Source organism: Phlebotomus papatasi, chromosome 2, assembly GCF_024763615.1.
Source record: "Phlebotomus papatasi isolate M1 chromosome 2, Ppap_2.1, whole genome shotgun sequence".
NCBI lineage: Eukaryota > Metazoa > Arthropoda > Insecta > Diptera > Psychodidae > Phlebotomus > Phlebotomus papatasi.
In genome coordinates this window covers 44,024,687-44,042,956 of record NC_077223.1, presented here as the reverse complement: position 1 = coordinate 44,042,956, position 18,270 = coordinate 44,024,687, and the positions used below count along the sequence as shown (strand labels likewise).

The window sequence follows — 18,270 nt, the reverse complement described above, 5'->3', positions numbered from 1 at the left end:
AAAGATCAACTGGAAAGACACTCGCGATCGCGCATACAGGTACACAGCGGGAATCAACAAACTAATACATACTACCAGCATTAGGTATCATCTGTGGGTGGAATGTTTCATGAAATCTTTCTAGATCTAAAGAATAATTTGAAGAAAAAAAAGTGTATTTATTAGGGTAAGTGTGCCAAATTTCGGCATAGTTGCATGCAAGCGCCAAAGTCTCAAGTTTGAAATGTAATATCTTTAATAGAAATTGATTTTTTTTAATTCATTTTACTTAAGGAGTGTTTCTTAGAACCTTGTAGACAGTTTAGCGTCTTTATTTACTCCAAAATCATTCTTAATATATTTTAAAATTAATAAAAATGTAGACATAGCTTTGGTGCCCTATTTCGGCCACCTTCATTCTCATACTTCCTTGCCCTTCAGGAATACTTCCAATACCTTTTCACGTCATCTCGTTTGTCGAAGCTACATTTTTTGTTATTCTTTTGCATTGTATAATCCCTAGAGTATGTAAAAACTAAAAATTCATGGAAATTCAAGGAACAAAAAAGGTGGCCGAAATTGCAAGCTGACCGGAATTTGGCACACTTACCCTATTTGTTTGAATTCCACACCCCACCGTCTTCCGTCACTTCTGGGAAGTTTCTGCCCTCATTTTTTTGACAGTCCCAGGAAATATCCTGAATGTGATGCAGTCATCCAATCCTAAATTTGCCCTGAGATCCCTGGTTTTCTATAGCTGCGTGTCAAACTTTACTGACATAGTCTTTCCTTCTATACGTTGACCGTAAGTTAAAGTTGCGATTTGTTTGGAGTTTATTGCCCCAAATAGAGTCAAACTGATCTTCGATTTAGCCATTAAAATTTGATGGTTAAAATCATCTCAAACTATCATAGTTACACTGAGAGTTTAGGATTAAGTAGAGATTTTTATGTGTTTTTGCTTTATATATCTCTTTACGAGATTCTTCACCGTCATGTTTTACTGACTAACTAAATATACTCGAGGATCAGCCTGAGACTATTAAGGTCTTTAGTAGCTCCCTCACACTATTTAAACATTATTAACCAAATCTTATTACCGTTTGTGAGGATAGAGATCATCCTGTTATCAGTTGTTCAGCTACTCGTTGAAGCTCTACTCTTCTCAGCACGCCTTTTTTGAAGATTCTCATTACTGTATTGCAGAAGCCAATTTAAAATGAAAAAAGATCGTGCATCCTACTGACCCATTCATAAAAATTTAAAATACTTGAACTTCTTTATCGGGATTCCAAAAGTATATAGATTATCCCTCTGGTTACTTGTTCATGCTCAGCTTTATCCTAAACCTTGCTTAGAGTAATCATCATCATCATCATCATAATTTTCAACTGCTTATCCCTTTTGGGGTGGCGGGCATACTTGAATAATTTATGAATTTGCTTCAATATGGCCATAAATTTCTCTAGTCCATTAGTCGAGTATACTAAAGGCCACTATGGCCTCTACACACTAGAAAAATTTATGTCCATATTGAAGCAATTTCCTTACGCTCGTGTAGGAAAAATTCTTCAATATGGACATATATTTGTCTAATGTAGAGACCATAAAAAGTATATATATTTTAAAGGTATCTACACATTGAAGCTGATTTCATCAAGAATTATTTAAAAAATTCATGAAAGAAAAATTACTATTTTTGAAATATTTTTGAAGAAAAATTCCTTTTTATTTTTGATCAAAAATTTTTGACAGATTTGTTGTTTCTCTGCTGAAAAAAAGCGAGAAAAATGTTTGTGAATGTTTCTTGGGATAGTATTTAGTGAATTTATGTGGAAAATTTCCCAAAAATGTGAAGGAAGAGAATAGTGTTTTCCTGAAGATGTCCTTCCTGGTGGACACCAACTCTGATTTTTTTCTCCAGAAATTGTCTGAAGTTAAAGCATCAGTGTATTCCTGAGGTATTCTTCAGTACGCTACGTACTCCATGGATTACAAAAGTGATGAAAGAGAGAAAATTAATGGACTCTTTGGCATCTCTTTTGACTTTAACAAAGCTTTAACTTTATTTTCATCTACAAATATTGTGTGATATTCACAGTTTGATATGAAAAAAATGTTTTTTTTTCGCGATAATCTCAAACACACTTTTAACAGAAGAATCTCAGAATCCCCGGAGAAGTGAATTTGTAACTAAAAGCTTCGTAATGGAATGAAATGTTCCTTCAAAGCTAGATTGGATTCTACCAGAAACAACATCTCTAAAAAAACAGTCTTTTGCATTTTTAGAAAATTTGTCACAAAAATTCACTAAATACTATCCCAAGGAACTTCATCAAACGTTTTTCTCACTTTTTCCAGAAAAAAACAACAAATTTTCATGAAAAACAATCTTGAATCATAATAGTTCATTCAAGAATTCTATCAAAAATGTTTTTGATGAATTTTGTGCCAATGTGGAGCAAGTAATTTCTTTCAAAAATTTTTCATGGATATTGCCTTGAATTGGATATGATTTTTGAAAGAAATTGCATACGCATTAGACAAATTTTCATTAAAGGCGTCTACACATTGGGAGCAATTTTCGTCAAAAATTGCGTTTTTGACAGAAATTTGACGTTTCCCCCTACAACGCTGCAGGGAATTTCCTTCAAAAAAGCAATTTTTGACAAAAATTGCTCCCAATGTGTAGAGGCCATAAAACACACATTTTTGTCAAAAATTCATATCAATGTCTAGGCAAATTTTTTGATGCACACTTCTTGAAGATCACCCTTGACAAAAAATTTTCTCATAATGTATAGACACCTTTAGTTCAAAAATGTATTGTTTACGAATTTCTAAGCTCAAAAACAAACTTAAAAATTAAACTATCTAATTTCAAGATATTTATTAGAAAATTATGACCTGGCAAAAACAAACGAGTAATAAAAAATTCAAAATGGGCAGTAAAAAATTAAAAATGAACAGTAAATTATCTAATTATGGTCAGTACAAAACTTAAATCTTTCAAAAATGGGTCTAATTTAGCATTTAAATTTCTTGCAGATAGAATGAAAAGCCCTTTATTTTCCCTTTGTCAAAATTTTGACGATAATATCACTGTTTCAAATTTTTTTGTTACTGCTCAATTTTAACTTTTTACTGCGCATTTATACAATGCCGTAGATTTTGGAAGTTCGATAAAATTGATTGTTATTTAGATTTTCGAGATTACCGAGAACTCGGTTTAACCTTCAGTCTAAATTTCTTTAAAAAATGCCTTTTTAAAGAAAATTTCCCCTATTCTTGTAGGCAGAAACGTCAGAATTTTTAAAAAAAGGCAATTTTTGACGAAAATTGCTTCTAGTGTGTAGACACGATTATACCAGAATTAATCTTATCACGATTAATAAGTACTCCCTCTGTCCCGAAATAAGTCGTACGTTTGCTATAGTACACTTTATATGAAAGAATGTACGACTTATTTCGGGATAGAGGGAGTATAATATTTCATGAAATTTTTCGTATCAGTAGATTATTTTCGAAATGTTTCACCTTTATTGTGGCGATCGCGTCACGAAAGGTGGGCAGACAGGAATACCTTGAGAGCTGAGAGAGCTGTGAAATTCAAGACGATGTCCATGGGTTAGAAAAGAACGAAAATACCTCGATCTCGGCATCAAGCGCCAAACTTGAGAGCCCAAACCATGGTAATTCTCTGCCTTTTCTTCGCGAGTGATCAAAAGAAAACAAAAGTTATACAAAAACCTGTTCCAAACTCGCAATCGTGAATGTCTGCGTCTCAAGTGCCCACACACAACTTCATATGTATGTTTTGCTAAGAATTGTTGGATGAAGAAGCAAATTAAAGGTGCTGTTGTCACAAGATGCTGTGATCTTGAAGAATTCTTACATCTGGCTAGAATGCCATATGGTAGAAGAAAATTAAATTTATCGGATTCTATTGAGGACCCAAAAGGATATTTTGTGAATTAAAAGTCAAATCTTCAAAGTATTAAGTCATATTACAGTATGATCTCTATGCACGTGACGTGGTGAATAAATAAATGAACAAAAACTATCATAAACAACTAACACAACTATTGAGAATAACAAAATAGGGTTGAGGGGTAAACAAACCTAATATATCGAAAATCTTCAAGATCTATAATTAGTTTAATAGGTTTTTTTCTTAAAACTGTATACACAAAATAAAATAATAAAACGATATTTCTTACCGTTTTAATAAACGGGTAGATAAGACGGATATCAAAATTTTAAATTGACAAAATTATGTCAAAATATAATATCTTAGAGGAGTGCTCGAAATTATGAATTCACATTGCAAGTTTAGTGATAAATCACATGTTTGTTGGGTTCCAAAATTACTTTTAGAAAGCCATATCTTATCAAATGTAAAATCGCATTGACAATTCAATTTATTTTTATTCAATTCTAAGAAAAGATGATTATATAAGTTTTCACAATTTTAATCTTGATGTATTTTTAAGTTTATAGAGTTTAAACAAGGTTGACCTCGAAATAAAGTTTTAGTTCTAATTCAAGTAGTGCAAAAGCACCACAATGTGCATTAATGCTAATAACCCCTCGAAGTTTCTGCCATTGAGGTGCATGTAAACGGATGTCGAGGTTTTGAATTTTAACTCACGGAGACACAAATAAAAAGATGATCTCATCGGAGACATTGTGACTTCATTGTTGGGACATTCTTCACTTGCCCCAATCGAGAATCTTGGTGAACTCCTTCTCTGCAAAATCAATCATCTTAGCCTCCTCCAGGCACACGATTTGCCTCTTGAGATTGTCCAGGAGCAGAAGTTGTTGCTTATAAGCCCCGATTAAATTGAGTCTTTGCTTCCTCAATTGCCGAACTTGTTTCTCATACGCGTCCTTCTCCATTCGAGTGCGCTCCCTCATTTCCTTTTCTCTTTCATAAGCACTGGCGAGACTCTGCTTTGTGCTCTCATGATCTTCCTGACTCTTGAGGAGTTTTCGTTCTAGAGTACTTTTCTCCTGGGCCAGAGTTTTTGATTCCCTCCTAGCAGCTTCCAAATCTCGACTTTGTTTTGTTAGATCAACATCTCTGTTTTTCAGTTTTAGTTCCAGTTCCTCATTCCTCGCCTCCAGCTTTTTCTGCTGACTATGCAAAGCATTAAGTTTATTTGTCAATTGATCCCTGACACTTTCTAAATTCTTCTGTGATTCTTGCAAAGCCTGCAACTGCTCAGAATTCTTAAGGCTATCTTTTTGATGGGTATCCACTTCGTCCTGAAGGATAGAGACCTTCGCTTTGAGGAACTTGATTAGTCCTTCGGAACTGACATTTTTCCTGGCCATGCGTTCAGGAATGGCATCAGAACATGATTTCTTTGGGACAATAATTTCTGCAGATGAAATCTCACTCTCAACAGTTTCCTCAGTTACACTCGTGCTAGGGACATTCACCTCCTTAGCGGATTTCTTTGTCTCTCTATCTTCGGATTTCTTTCTACTGACTGTTTTTCGAACTCCTCCTCTACTCACATTCTTTTCTGTCTTCTGCAGCACGGTTTTTGTCTTCACATTGATCTCTTCATTAAGTTTAAGGAGTTCCTGCTCCTTCTGCAGAAATAAGTCACTCATCTTTTGTAAACAGCTCTGACTGAATGATACTCCCCTAACAATTTGAATTTTAGTATTGGCAATTGCAGCGTGGCTAGTAAAATTGGAAAGGAATTGTTGGTAAACAACCAAAGTCGTTGGTATGGTAACTTAACACTTTTATTATTTCACTGGTGTTAGATGAATGTGGTGCTCTTACGACTTTTTTATGGGTTTGTGAGTATGACTTTCATTACTAAGCCTCATTGGTATTTTAAAATAAACCATCATAAACTATACTCAACTCAAGTATAGAATATTACATTCTGTAACAGGTTGACTGACATCTTATACATATTCACTCATCTGTTTGGTCATTATTGGAGTTATAGACCAAATAATTAGAGTTACACTTGACATTTCCAGAGGACCTCTATAGTCAATAAGTCGATTTTTACATAATCACAATAACCTTCACTTTCCCAGCCCTTTTAAGATTTAATTTTTAATTAATTTTAGAATAATTTAAAAAAAAATATATCACACTCGATAGATCAAGTGGTGAAGTACTTTCACTCTAATGCAAGTATCCCGGGGTCGAATTTCCTTATGGTCATCAAAAACAAACCGCATCCAATGAACTTCAGTGCACCTTATTGACCTGATTGTACGAGGCATGGGACTATATAAGAATAATAGTAGGACTTGTTAGCTGTCCAAACATATCACTTCCAAGAAGATCTAGTTCCTCGATGGAACATTGTATTGTGCCTTCTTAAAACCTGTACAGAATTTTGAATTGATTATTCGTCAGTTTTTGATAGCTATTACCTGAATATTGAAGAGTCGAATATCGAATTTAGTGTAAGCCTATCGAAACATTCTAAAATGCGCATTTCCTGCAACCAATTTCCAAAAGACAGTTCATTCCGGAACTGTCTTACCAATCAATTAAATCGGTAGTAATTAGAATGCACATAAATATTATACGGATTTTTCGAATAGTAATTTCGTGAATTCGAGTACTCGGAGTTCGATTTCGTTGGAAAGGTGTTTGAATCCCTGGTAAGTCCAAAATAATCTGAACTATTTTAGACGATCTTTTTGTCTGCAAATCCTGAAAATTGGTGGTAGCCAAAATCCTGAAAGCCAAAATCCCGAACGCTAAAATCCCGAAAAAGCCAAAATCCCGAATGTTCAAAATCCTGAAAGGGATGAAACTATGTGGAGGAAAATAAGAATAATTTCCCAAGACACAGAAGATTTCCCTTTGCCTCCAGCAAGCGCTGGTGCAATCATGGAAATAGCTATGACACTTTTAAGAATTCGGGATTTTGGCCCATTCGGGATTTTGGCTTTCGGGATTTTGGCTTTCGGGATTTTGGCTTTCGGGATTTTGGCCTTCGGGATTTTAGCGTTCGGGATTTTGACCGGGACCACCGGGACCCCCTGAAAATATCTACAGGCACGCATCGGCATCTCTGCGTCTACGATAAGTTCTTGAATACTAAATCGCGGACCGCTCCAAAACTCGTGTCTCCTGGGTAAGGAGATCTGTGACTTCAGGCTTGCACCCTTTTGCAGTATTCTGCTGGCAAAACAAGTTTGGCAAATCAAGTTTGGCAAACATACCACGACGGCAACGGCATTTCAACACTAGTAAAAATAAAACGATGATCGGTCATCTTTTGAAAAAACTGATCGAAATTCGCCTATTTTTTATTGATTTGAAAAGCTGATTTTCAGTGTTTCCCAATTGATGATATGTCATTTATTCAAAAAGCTGAAAAGTGTTTTCAGATTTAACAATAAGTTCTATCAGATGTCTGTGGAAAACTTTTTGCTCAGATCTAAAGAGTATTCTGAGAACAAAATCTTGCAACTTTTCACGATTTTCCACAAGAAAATCGAGTAAAAAGTCTTCGTCATTTCATCTATTAGAAACACTGAAAAAAAACGTCACTTATTTTACATACATTCAAACCATCTTTCAAATCACTGAAAATTACTAATATTTTCAGACGGGTTTTTCTTGGGGAAAAATTGGTGGGACTGAGCAGGTTACACATTTTTTGCCTTTGCTCTGTCCCAAAAAGTAGGTTAAGCATGAATTATTTATTCAATTTGCTCTATTTTTTTTGTAAAACGGGTAATATTTTTCGTGCAACTTCATTTATTGAAACACTGAAAAACATCGCTTACAAATATCAGTGGTTGACACATCACAAACATGTCAGTTGTCAAAGAAAATGGCGTCAGTGCGGTGACGTCTTTCTTTTGTCTGTGCAATTTGTCGCAGAAAAATAAAGAAATGGGCACAATTTCTCCACCAAAAGTTGTTTGGAGATGCCCTACGTTCGTGAAGTGCGTTGGAAGTGGTAGTGATGGTGTGAAAGGGATGTTGGTGTTCAGTGAAAAGTGAAAGACATCCCTTGACTCTTGTGGCTGTCAAAAATGCATCAAAAGACTCCAATATGAGGCTGGTTGACTTCTCCGGATCCTGCGTCATCTCGATCTCAGGACAAATTGTGTCATCTTGTAACTGGTGCCAAGACAATCAGAAAATGCATGTGTGCTGGTGAAATTGCTCCTCCAGGGAGGAATTTTGTCAAGTAAGATACTCTGTCCTCATCCCTATCCTCCTCTGTCTGGTTCTCTAGGGAGTCTCTTGACCCTCTTGGAGTCATGTGATAAGCGTATCACAAGTACCCGCAGAGCCTAGGTTTTTGGGCTGAGGGTGGGAAAAATAGTTCCCGGAAAGCCCAAAGTGAGGTTATATTAACTTATAGATGTATTTTATTGGATCTAGTTTGGATGCCAGACAAAATCTACAAATGAAGACACCCTACTAAGGAATCTACTACAAAGGAAGACACTCTAGGTGCTGGAGGTAAGCTGCTCAAGCTGCAGAGAGCTGAAAGTTATGTGATCTCATACGACAAGATGCCACAAGAGAGAGAGGGGAGGATTGGAGATCAGCATTCCCCGTCAGAAATCATCAAGAAGATTACATTGATCATCGACGTAGTATATCGAGGTGACCATTGCTGGGATTGAAGGTGGTTTCCAGACCACTACCGGAAAGAGATAAATAAATTCGCGGATGATGGTGTGGTTTCAGGTGATTGAGGTGGTTCTGATGGTTCAGGTGAGCTTAATATAAAATTTTATAGGTTAACCCTTTAAGGACAAGAAGGTCGAAAATTGGGGGTGCAGAAAAAATAATTTTTAGTGACTTCTGCGAGCGAAACATAACTTTAGACGGGCGTAGGAAAGATATCTCTTTTTGGGTAACCGGAGTCACCGGTAATCCCATCGTCCTTAGAGGGTTAAAAGTTTATACAGAAAATTTTATATTCGCGTCTGATCAGTCCAGCCACATAATTCAAAATGGTCAGTAAGAAAAAGGTCAGTAAAAAAAGGGCACAAAAAAGTTTAAAAAGATCAGTAAAAAAAATCAGTAAAAAGAAATTAAATTGAAAATCAGTGAAAAATAAAATACGGTCAGTAAAAAATTTAAAATGAGCAGTAAAAAATAAAATTTTATCAGTTTAAAATGCAAAGCGGTCAGCGAAAATTAAAAAGTGGTCAGTAAAAAATTAAAATTGGTCAGTAAGAAATTAAATATGAGAAGTAAAAAAAATAAACTGTGGGCAATAAAAAATAAAAATTGGTTAATTTTTTACTGATCACTTTTTATTTTTTACTGACCACATTTTATTTTATACTGACCATTTTTTATTTTTTTACTGCTCATTTTTAATTTTTCACTGATCATTTTTTAATTTTTCACTGATCAACTCAAATATTTCTAATGCCGGCATTGAATAAACGAGCAGTAAAAAGTCAAATTTGGTCAGAAAAAAATTCGAAATGATCAGTAAAAAATAAAAAAATGGTCAGTAAAAAATAAAAAAGGGGCAGCAAAAAGTTTAAAAAGACCAGTAAAAAAATAAAAAAGAGCAGTACTTTATTAAAAGCAGTCAGTAAAAAAAGAAAAGTGGTCAGCAAAAAATTAAACATGATCAGTAAAAAATAAAAAGTGATCAGTAAAAATAAAACATGATCAGTAAAAAGTAAAAGATGATCAGTAAAAAACAAAAAGTGGTCAGTAAAAAATAAAAAGTGGTTAGTGTAAAAATAAAAAGTGGATTACTGCTCATTTTTAATTTTTTGCTGATTTTTCAATTTTTTTTACTGATAATTTTTAATTTTTTGCTCATCACTTTTAATACTTTACTGATCACATTTAATGTTTTACTGACCATTTTTAATTTTTTATTGACTACATTTAATTTTTGACTGTCCACTTTTAATTTTTTACTGACCAATTTTTATCTTTTTCATGACCACTTTTAATTTTTTACTATACGCTTTTAATTTTTTACTGACCAATTTGTTTTTTTTACTAGCCACTTTTAATCTTATATGTCGTCTACACATTTGTAGAATTTTTTTTTAAATGCCTTTTTTAAAAAATTTCTACTAGTGTGTAGACGCCATTACTGACCAATTTTTATTTTTTACTGCTAGTTTTTAATTTTTTACTGACCGATTTTTATTTTTTACTGACTACTTTGATTATTTTACTGACCTCTTTGAATTTTCTGCTGACCAATTTTTATTTTTTACTGCTCCTTTTTAATTTTTTGCTGACCACTTTTTAATATTTCACTGATCAATACGAATATTTCTACTGATCATTTTTAATTTTTTGCTGATCACTTTTTATTTTTTACTGACAAAATTTTACTTTTTACTGACAAAATTGAAAATTTTTGTTGATTATTTAGAATTATTTGCTGATCCAATTTGATTTTATGCTCACCACTTTTGACTTTTTACTGACCACTTGTTTTTTGCCTTAAATTAATATTTATAAAATAAAATGGCAGAAAACAAATGGTAAATAAAAAGTCAAAAGTGGTCAGCAGAAAATCAAATTTGATCAGCAAATAATTCGAAATAATCAGCAAAAGTTTCAATTTTGTCATTAAAAAGTAAAATTTTGTCAGTAAGAAGTTAAATTTGGTCAGTAAAAACTTCGAATTGATCAGTAGATATATTCGAGTTGATCAGTAAAAAAATAAAAATTAATCAGCAAAAAATTAAATATGGTCAGTAAAAAATTAAAAATGAGGACTAAAAAATAAAAAGTGGTCAGCAAAAAAATTAAAAATGATCAGTAAAAATATTCGTATTGATCAGTGAAATATTAAAAAGTGGTCAGCAAAAAATTAAAAAGGAGCAGTAAAAAATAAAAATTGCTGAACAAAAAATTAAAAGAGGTCAATAAAAAACAAAAAGTGGTCAGTAAAAAATAAAAATCGGTCAGTAAAAAATTAAAAACGAGCAGTAAAAAATAAAAATTGGTCAGTAAAAAATTAAAAGTGGTCAGTATAAAATTCAAAGTGGTCAGTAAAATATTAAAAGTGGTCAGTAAAAAATACAAATTGGTCAGCAAAAAGTTAAAAACGAGCAGTAGAAAATAAAAATTGGCCAGTAAAAAATAAAATATGATCAGTAGAAAATCAAAATTGGTCAGCAAAAAATAAAAAGCGATCAGTAAAAGTAAAAAGTGATCAGCAAAAAATTAAAGGTGATCAGTGAAAAATAAAAAGTAGGTGAGATTATAAAAACTCTCACCTAATATGGTCAGTAAAAAAATTAAAATTGAGCAGTACAAAATAAAATTTGATCAGTAGAAAATCAAAAGTGGTCAGTAGAAAATAAAAATTGATCAGTAAAAAATTAAAAGTAAACAATAAAAAATATAAATTGTGGCCAGTAAAAAATTAAGAGTGATCAGTAAAAAATTAAAGGCGGCCAGCAAAAAATTAAAAGAGGTCAGTAAAATATTAAGAGTGGACAGTAAAAAATTAAAAGTGGTCAGTAAAAAATTAAAATTGGTCAGTAAAAAATATAAATTTATCAACGAAGAATTAAGCCAGTGATAATCCTAAATCAGCTTATAGAGGTACATTTCCTTCGGGATCGGGAATCTTCGCTTTTTCCATTTTGTTTTTTTACACTTTTATTTTTCCCAGTTTTTTTTCTTTGGAATCTTTCTCTTCGGTAACTTTTGTTTTTTGAAAACTTTGTCTTTGGCAATCTTGTCTTTCATACATTTTTCACAATTTTCATAAATTTTGTCTGTAACACATTTTGCACATTTTATAACTTTACAAAAATTTCCTTTTTCTCAAATTTGCCCCAAACGACGAAACTAAAAGCTTCCCAAACCACAGAGAATTTCCCTTTGCCCCAAAGTACGAAACCAAAAATCTCCAAAAAAAAACAGAAAATTTCCCTTTGCCCCGACAGACGATACTGTTAACTTCCCAAAACACCCTTGTCCCAAAGGACGAAACTAAAAATTTCCCAAAATACAGAAAATTTCCCTTTGCCCCAAAAGACGAAACTAAAAATTTCCCTTTGCCCCAAAGGACGACATTAAAAATTTCCCAAAACACAAAATTTCCCTTTGCCCAAAATGACGAAACTAAAAATTTGCCAAAACAAAATTTCCCTTTGCCCCAAAAGACGAAACTAAAAATTTCCCAAAACACAGAAAATTTCCCTTTGCCCTGAAGGTCGTATCTAAAAACTTCAAAAAACACCATTGTAATATCATAATTTTATTTAATAAAATATATTTGTTTAAAATATATAAAAGACAAGATTTCCAAAGACAAAGTTTCTAAAAAACAAAGATTACTGAAGACAAAGATTCCAAAGACAAATTGGAAAAAAACAAAATGGAAAAAGGCAAAGATTCCGCAAACCCTTGGAAACTATGAGAGATAGAGGCGTAATACTTTACACCCTCTTAAAGTCTGCTTTAGGCTCAAGATGTGCGAAATTTCACTTGAAAATGAAGAAAATTACTGCTCATTTTTAATTTTTTACTGACCACTTTTTATTTTTTATTGTCAATTTTTTATTTTTTCTGGCCACATTTTATTTTTTACTGCACATTTTTAATTTTTCCTGACCAATTTTTTACTGATTTGAATATTTTCAATTTCTTGTTTTTTATTGAACTTTTTACTGACCACTTTATTTTCTACTAATCAAATTTTATTTTCTACTGCTCATTTTAAATTTTTAACTGACCACTTATTTTTTACTGATCACTTTTTATTTTTTACTGACCAATTTTGATTTTCTACTGATCAAATTTTATTTTTTACTGCTCATTTTTATTTTTTACTGACCATATTTTATTTTTCACTGATCACTTTTAATTTTTTGCTGATCACTTTTATTTTTTGCTACTTTTTTGAATATTTTTACTGATCATTTTCAATTTTTTGCTGACCAAATTCAATATTTTTATTGCTTATTTTTATTTTTTTTTACTAACCACTTTTTATTTTTTACTGACCACTTTTTGTTTTTTACTGATCATCTTTTACTTTTTACTGATCATGTTTTATTTTTACTGATCACTTTTTTTTTACTGATCATGTTTAATTTTTTGCTGACCAAATTCAATATTTTTACTGCTCATTTTAAATTTTTTACTGACCACTTTTTATTTTTTACTGACCACTTTTTGTTTTTTACTGATCATCTTTTACTTTTTACTGATCATGTTTAATTTTTTGCTGACCACTTTTCATTTTTCACTGACCGCTTTTAATAAAGTACTGCTCTTTTAATTTGTTACTGATCTTTTTAAACTTTTTGTTGCCCTTTTTTATTTTTTACTGATCATTTCGATTTTTTTGCTGAGCAAATTTGACTTTTTACTGCTCGTTTATTCAATGCCGAATAAAATTAAGTATAAAAGTGAGAGCTCCAAATATCCTTTTTTGTCTGGCAAATTTAAAACTTTTTTATATTCCAAAAAAATAGAAGGGTATTACAAAAAATAAAATAAATATCGTTGCATGAATGAGCGATTGTCGTAACTTACTGATCACTTAACCAGCAATTCTTGTATAGTCTGTGTATTTCGATATTGTTGTAATAATTGCGTATTAAGTAATGAGAAAGTTAGGATAGCTAATGCAAGCGATGATATTGAAAATCAAAAATATAGTCTTGAATATAGTAAAATTATCTCTTAAAAAAGAACAAAACAATAAAAAAAACCTCAACATGTTCCGAAGATATAGCATTTTTAACATTTGGAAAACTTTAAGTGCGAGATACCATCCTATACGCCCATTATGTCCGAAATATTTTTGAGCAAAGCAAATAAAATATATTTAAGGGTAGTTTGGGACAGCTTGCATGTAAGTACCAAGTTTGAAGCGCAATATTTTATATACAAAAGGAGGTAAAAAATACAACGAATAACAAATTTTTTTTTATAGAACCCTTGTGACTATGAAATTTAAAAATAAATATTTTCTATTGAAAAGCGAGGAAACAGCGTCTCATAATCAAATAAATTTCTAAGACGTTGAAAAACGGTGTTCCAGTAAATTAAATGCAATATTTTCATCGTGTAAAACGGTGAAAAGCATAGTTTAGAAACACTGAAAAACAGTGTTTCGAACAATGAAGTGCAAAATTTTCATGGTATAAAACACCGAAAAACATTGTTCTGAAACACTGAAAAACAGTGTTTCGAACAATGAAGTTCAATATTTTCATCGTGTAAAACACTAAAAATCATTGTTCAGAAACGCTGAAAAACAGTGTTTCGATCAATGAAATGCAAAATTTTGATCCTATAAAACACCGAAAATCATTGTTGCCAAACGCTGAAAATCAGTGTTTCAAAAGATGCTATATATTCCATTGTTTCCAAAAGATGATTTTCAGTGTTTGAAAAAAGATGGTTGGTCATCTATTGACAAAAGATGAAAATCATTGTTTCAAAATGATGGAGTATATATCATCTTTTGAAACACTGAAATTTTTGTCATTTCATCGTTTTATTTTTACTAGTGAAAATGACTAATTACAATGAAATTTAAAAGAGCTATGCTATTTTAAAGAGGACGCGACCTTGGGGCACGCCTAGGACAAACTTGCTGAAACAAATTCAGGATCCTGCCCTTGGTATCGACTCCGAACACCCTTCCTAAGTTGGTTTAGGATCGACAGGTGGGAACTACCTAACTAACTTAGATGTCCTAAACCTAAGATCCCGATAAGGATAAGCAGTTCAAAATGAATTCATGTAAAAAAATGTGTAAAGAATACTTTCTATTTTTTTCTTAAAATTTTGATAAATTTAATATATATATGTTAGTTTAAAAAAAAAGATTGGTATGTTTTTTTTTTAAATAATTCATTTTAAAGATCTATTTATGGGTTTATAAGAATTTGAATAAAATTATCTTTTATTTAACAAAAGTTTTTTCCACTGTAACAATCCAAAGTTTTAATTTCTTCATGAGGAACTTCCATACTTGTTTGATTTCCATTTTCATCTGTACAAAAGCACAATCCTCTTCTGCAGGAGACTTTTGGATAATTACCATTGGAACAACAAACAGGTATCTCATAGGCTTCCTTTTCCTTTAGTAGCAGTTCAACTCTAGCACAATCTGTCAAGATAATGGTAAGATGGAAAATTAATGAACTCATTTTATTTTCCTGAAATATTATGTCTTACTGCAAGTCATTGTATCAGCTTCAGGGCTTCCTAGAATAGCAGCGTAATTTGCAATTCGATTTCCAAATTTATCAGAGCAAAATTTATGAGTGTCATTTTGTTGAATTCTAGCGTAGTATCCATCAGGTTGACAGAATTCATAAATTTCAGTATCATTAGAAGCATACAGTCCTATTCTGGCTCTATTGTACAATGTTTGCACTAAGATTGATTTCTTTTCTTCACATTCCCGATGGTAAGAATCATTGTTGTATCCTGATTCATTAACTGTAAATACGAATATTTTTTCAAAGATATTTAAGAAAGATCCATCATATTCTTACAGCACGGAAGAGTCTGCAATCCTTGAGATGTTATATTAACTACATCTGATGTTGGGAATCCTGAATGAATGTCCACGCAGAGGCACTGATCTTTGATACATTGAAGTTGATCGAAAGATCCCATCTCGTTGCATCGAACAAAAGGTACCCTCATGTCAGTCTCTAAAACTCTTCCTAAGGAGGATTCTTGGCGAGAACATTCACATTTCATAAGAATCCCAATCCCACGAATATTCAAAGCTTCGCCGAATATTCGACGACCTTCGGTATCTACACAATAGCATCTACAAAGTAAATACATTTGCACTCCTGTATCAACTTAAATGAGATTCTTAATGCGAACTACACAAATGTTCTCAGAAAATTCGATTCGGTTCTTAAATTGAACACCTTAGACAAGTCTAAATTGGTTCATTATAAATAAAGATATTTGATGGCCGAAAACAAAATTAAGGAGTAAGTTTAATCTATTGCTTCATTGCAAACCTCCTTGACTTTGTTCTTAATACGTTTCAGATAATATGGCTATAGAGAATTTTAAATTTCTTACATTTGTCCAGGGATACATTTTATCGGTGAATAGTCTCCATCAGCATCGCAAAGAGTTCTCTGAGCCAAATGACCGGCAGTTCCCTTATCCTTATCAGTATCATAAGATTCTTGGTCTTTTAAACAATTAGTTCCAGACACTGAAAATAAATCGGTTAAAGATAAATGATAACACGAAAAAGTATCATATTAAACTAACTCAATTGACAAATTGTATGCTCATCATCTTCCTGAGCTGCACAAGTCAATCCATCCCCGCATCTTCCATGAGGAATTGGAGATCCTGGAGATCCAACAGTACAGTCATCCTCCAATTCTGACACCCAAAAATTAAATTAAAAAATAATAATAATTCTAAAGCAAAGTTCTCGAAGTTCAATACCAAAATTTTCTATGCAAGTTTCACAGCAATTGCAAGGTACTGGGGATGGGAAGATACGTCCATTGTGTGTGGAATTCTGTATTCTACATGGCAAAGAAATTACGGGGCATCCTGTCTGCTCTTTGAATCGCTAAATTGGGTAAAAAAGCCGAGAATAAAATTGAGTTGGTGTTCACTTTAGCCTAGAAAAAGTTCCATTACCTGACAAAAGGCATCTGTGCAAACTAAATTATCCGCCACCACAGACACTCCACAGAAAAATAGGGCAATCGCGGGAAATATTGACTTTATAGGCATTTTAGCGTCTCACCGACTATGTCTCAATCATCACTGGAATAATTACAGAATAACTGTCACTTCCATGCAATTGTTTTACGTCTTATCACAGTAATTCGTGAAATTGCGAGGAAGTGATAAGATCAACTCACTACATCATTCACAAATTGATATCTCTATTAGCACCAAGAAGAGGAATTCAAGGTGGTTTGAAATTACACAAAATCAATCAATATTTTGAGAATATCGTATTGACATTCTTAATAGGGGGAGGTGGGGCTGTATTGATATACGAGTTTTTTTTGCATATTTCTACACAAGATTTAGATACACAATTGCTTTGCCTATCTAAATTACATTACGTTAAAACCCAGTTTCGTTTAGAAATATGCGGAAAATCGTATATCATGTAACCCCACTACTCAAAGTAGCCCCACCTTCCCCTATATTTTGTAAGGTTAATTTTTATCAGGTGTTTGTCCGTATGTCCGTCCGGCTGTCATCAGCTCTAGAGGCCAAACGGTTAGAGATAGAGACTTGGGACGTTCGGGGGAACCCCCATAAGTCGACCCAAGGATCGTTCACATGCCCGTCATTTTCCCCCCACCCCTCCGCTTCCCCTCCAAAACCATGTTTTTTTGGATTACTCGAAAACGCGTCGTGCAATTTTCTTCATTTTTGGATATGTTTTAGAGATTACTAGACATTTGACCATATACGAAAATACCGTTGAATCATTCCTAATAACAGTTTTTCAAGGTTAAAGATTAAAAAGACACTAGAGAACGTATTTATCAAGCAAATGGGGTCATGTTTGGGCTCGTTGGAAAGGTCTTGGAATTTCCTATAAAACTGAATCAGTTCCAATCGGTTTTGAATCGGTAATGGACAGGTTCATAAGCGATAAAAAATTTTTATCTGAAAATCAATCCTATTACTTTTAAAACTATTTTGGGGGATCTTTTGAGAGATTTATGAATCGATTAAAATCGGTTGAAAACCGGTAAACGGTAAATGATGCGAAAGCACATTTGCGGTATAGCATCATTTTATTATTTAAATCGATAGATAAACTAACAAAGAATACCATAAAGATTTCAGAAGCTTATCCGAAGTATTTTCAAAGATACAGAGCCGAATGCAAATGAGCGCCGAGTAGATTTGCATGCGGTCAAGTGCATATTCAAGATTTTGAGGCATGTTTTCTCCACTTCTCATTTTTAAAATTTTGTTGAATTTGTGGGAAAAATTAATGAAGAACTTATAGACCGAATGAAATGAATAAAGACTTATTCTCTTCAGCATTACATTCTCTTCTAGTTGAACTAAAAGAATTATTGGAAACATATTTTTCGATTTTTTACAGCATGTGAAAATCGAAATTTTGTCCCAAAAATGCATATTTTTTCACAAAACCTTGAAAAAAGTTCCGATTTTACAATTTTCTTCGGGTTTATGAAATACACTAACGAAAATTGAATTTTCTTTTAAATGTTGTTTCTCAGACAAAAATGACGTACTGCAGATTTCCCGCAAATAAGTGAGTACTGCGACGAGGTGCCCCATTGGACTACGCATTAGTCTGCCATTTTGTGATATTT

The 18,270-nt window shown here is 32.7% G+C and overlaps 2 protein-coding genes across 2 annotated transcripts; both read right to left on the bottom strand.

The window, feature by feature from the left end:
• Positions 1-4,553: 4,553 nt before the first annotated feature.
• Positions 4,554-5,658, bottom strand: LOC129801216 (testis-expressed protein 9). Its single transcript, XM_055846051.1, has one exon. It carries the CDS (start codon positions 5,602-5,604, stop codon positions 4,693-4,695), a length of 912 nt encoding a protein of 303 aa, XP_055702026.1. The 5' UTR covers positions 5,605-5,658; the 3' UTR covers positions 4,554-4,692.
• Positions 5,659-14,828: 9,170 nt separating this feature from the next.
• LOC129801215 (thyroglobulin-like) lies at positions 14,829-16,782 on the bottom strand. Its single transcript, XM_055846050.1, has 7 exons — positions 16,595-16,782; positions 16,394-16,523; positions 16,211-16,327; positions 16,013-16,151; positions 15,463-15,746; positions 15,140-15,406; positions 14,829-15,071 (listed from the first exon to the last, which is right to left on the bottom strand). The coding sequence occupies exons 1-7, from the start codon at positions 16,688-16,690 to the stop codon at positions 14,869-14,871; spliced, it is 1,236 nt and encodes a 411-aa protein (XP_055702025.1). The 5' UTR covers positions 16,691-16,782; the 3' UTR covers positions 14,829-14,868.
• Positions 16,783-18,270: the final 1,488 nt, after the last annotated feature.

Coding starts and splice junctions, on each gene's coding strand:
- LOC129801216 (XM_055846051.1), bottom strand. CDS start 5,604: ATGAGTGACTTATTTCTGCAGAAGGAGCAGGAACTCCTTAAACTTAAT.
- LOC129801215 (XM_055846050.1), bottom strand. CDS start 16,690: ATGCCTATAAAGTCAATATTTCCCGCGATTGCCCTATTTTTCTGTGGA. Junction 15,747..16,012: donor AAATGTATCCCTGGACAAAT/GTAAGAAATTTA, acceptor TTTACTTTGTAG/ATGCTATTGTGTAGATACCG. Junction 15,407..15,462: donor ATTGCAGACTCTTCCGTGCT/GTAAGAATATGA, acceptor TCGTATTTACAG/TTAATGAATCAGGATACAAC.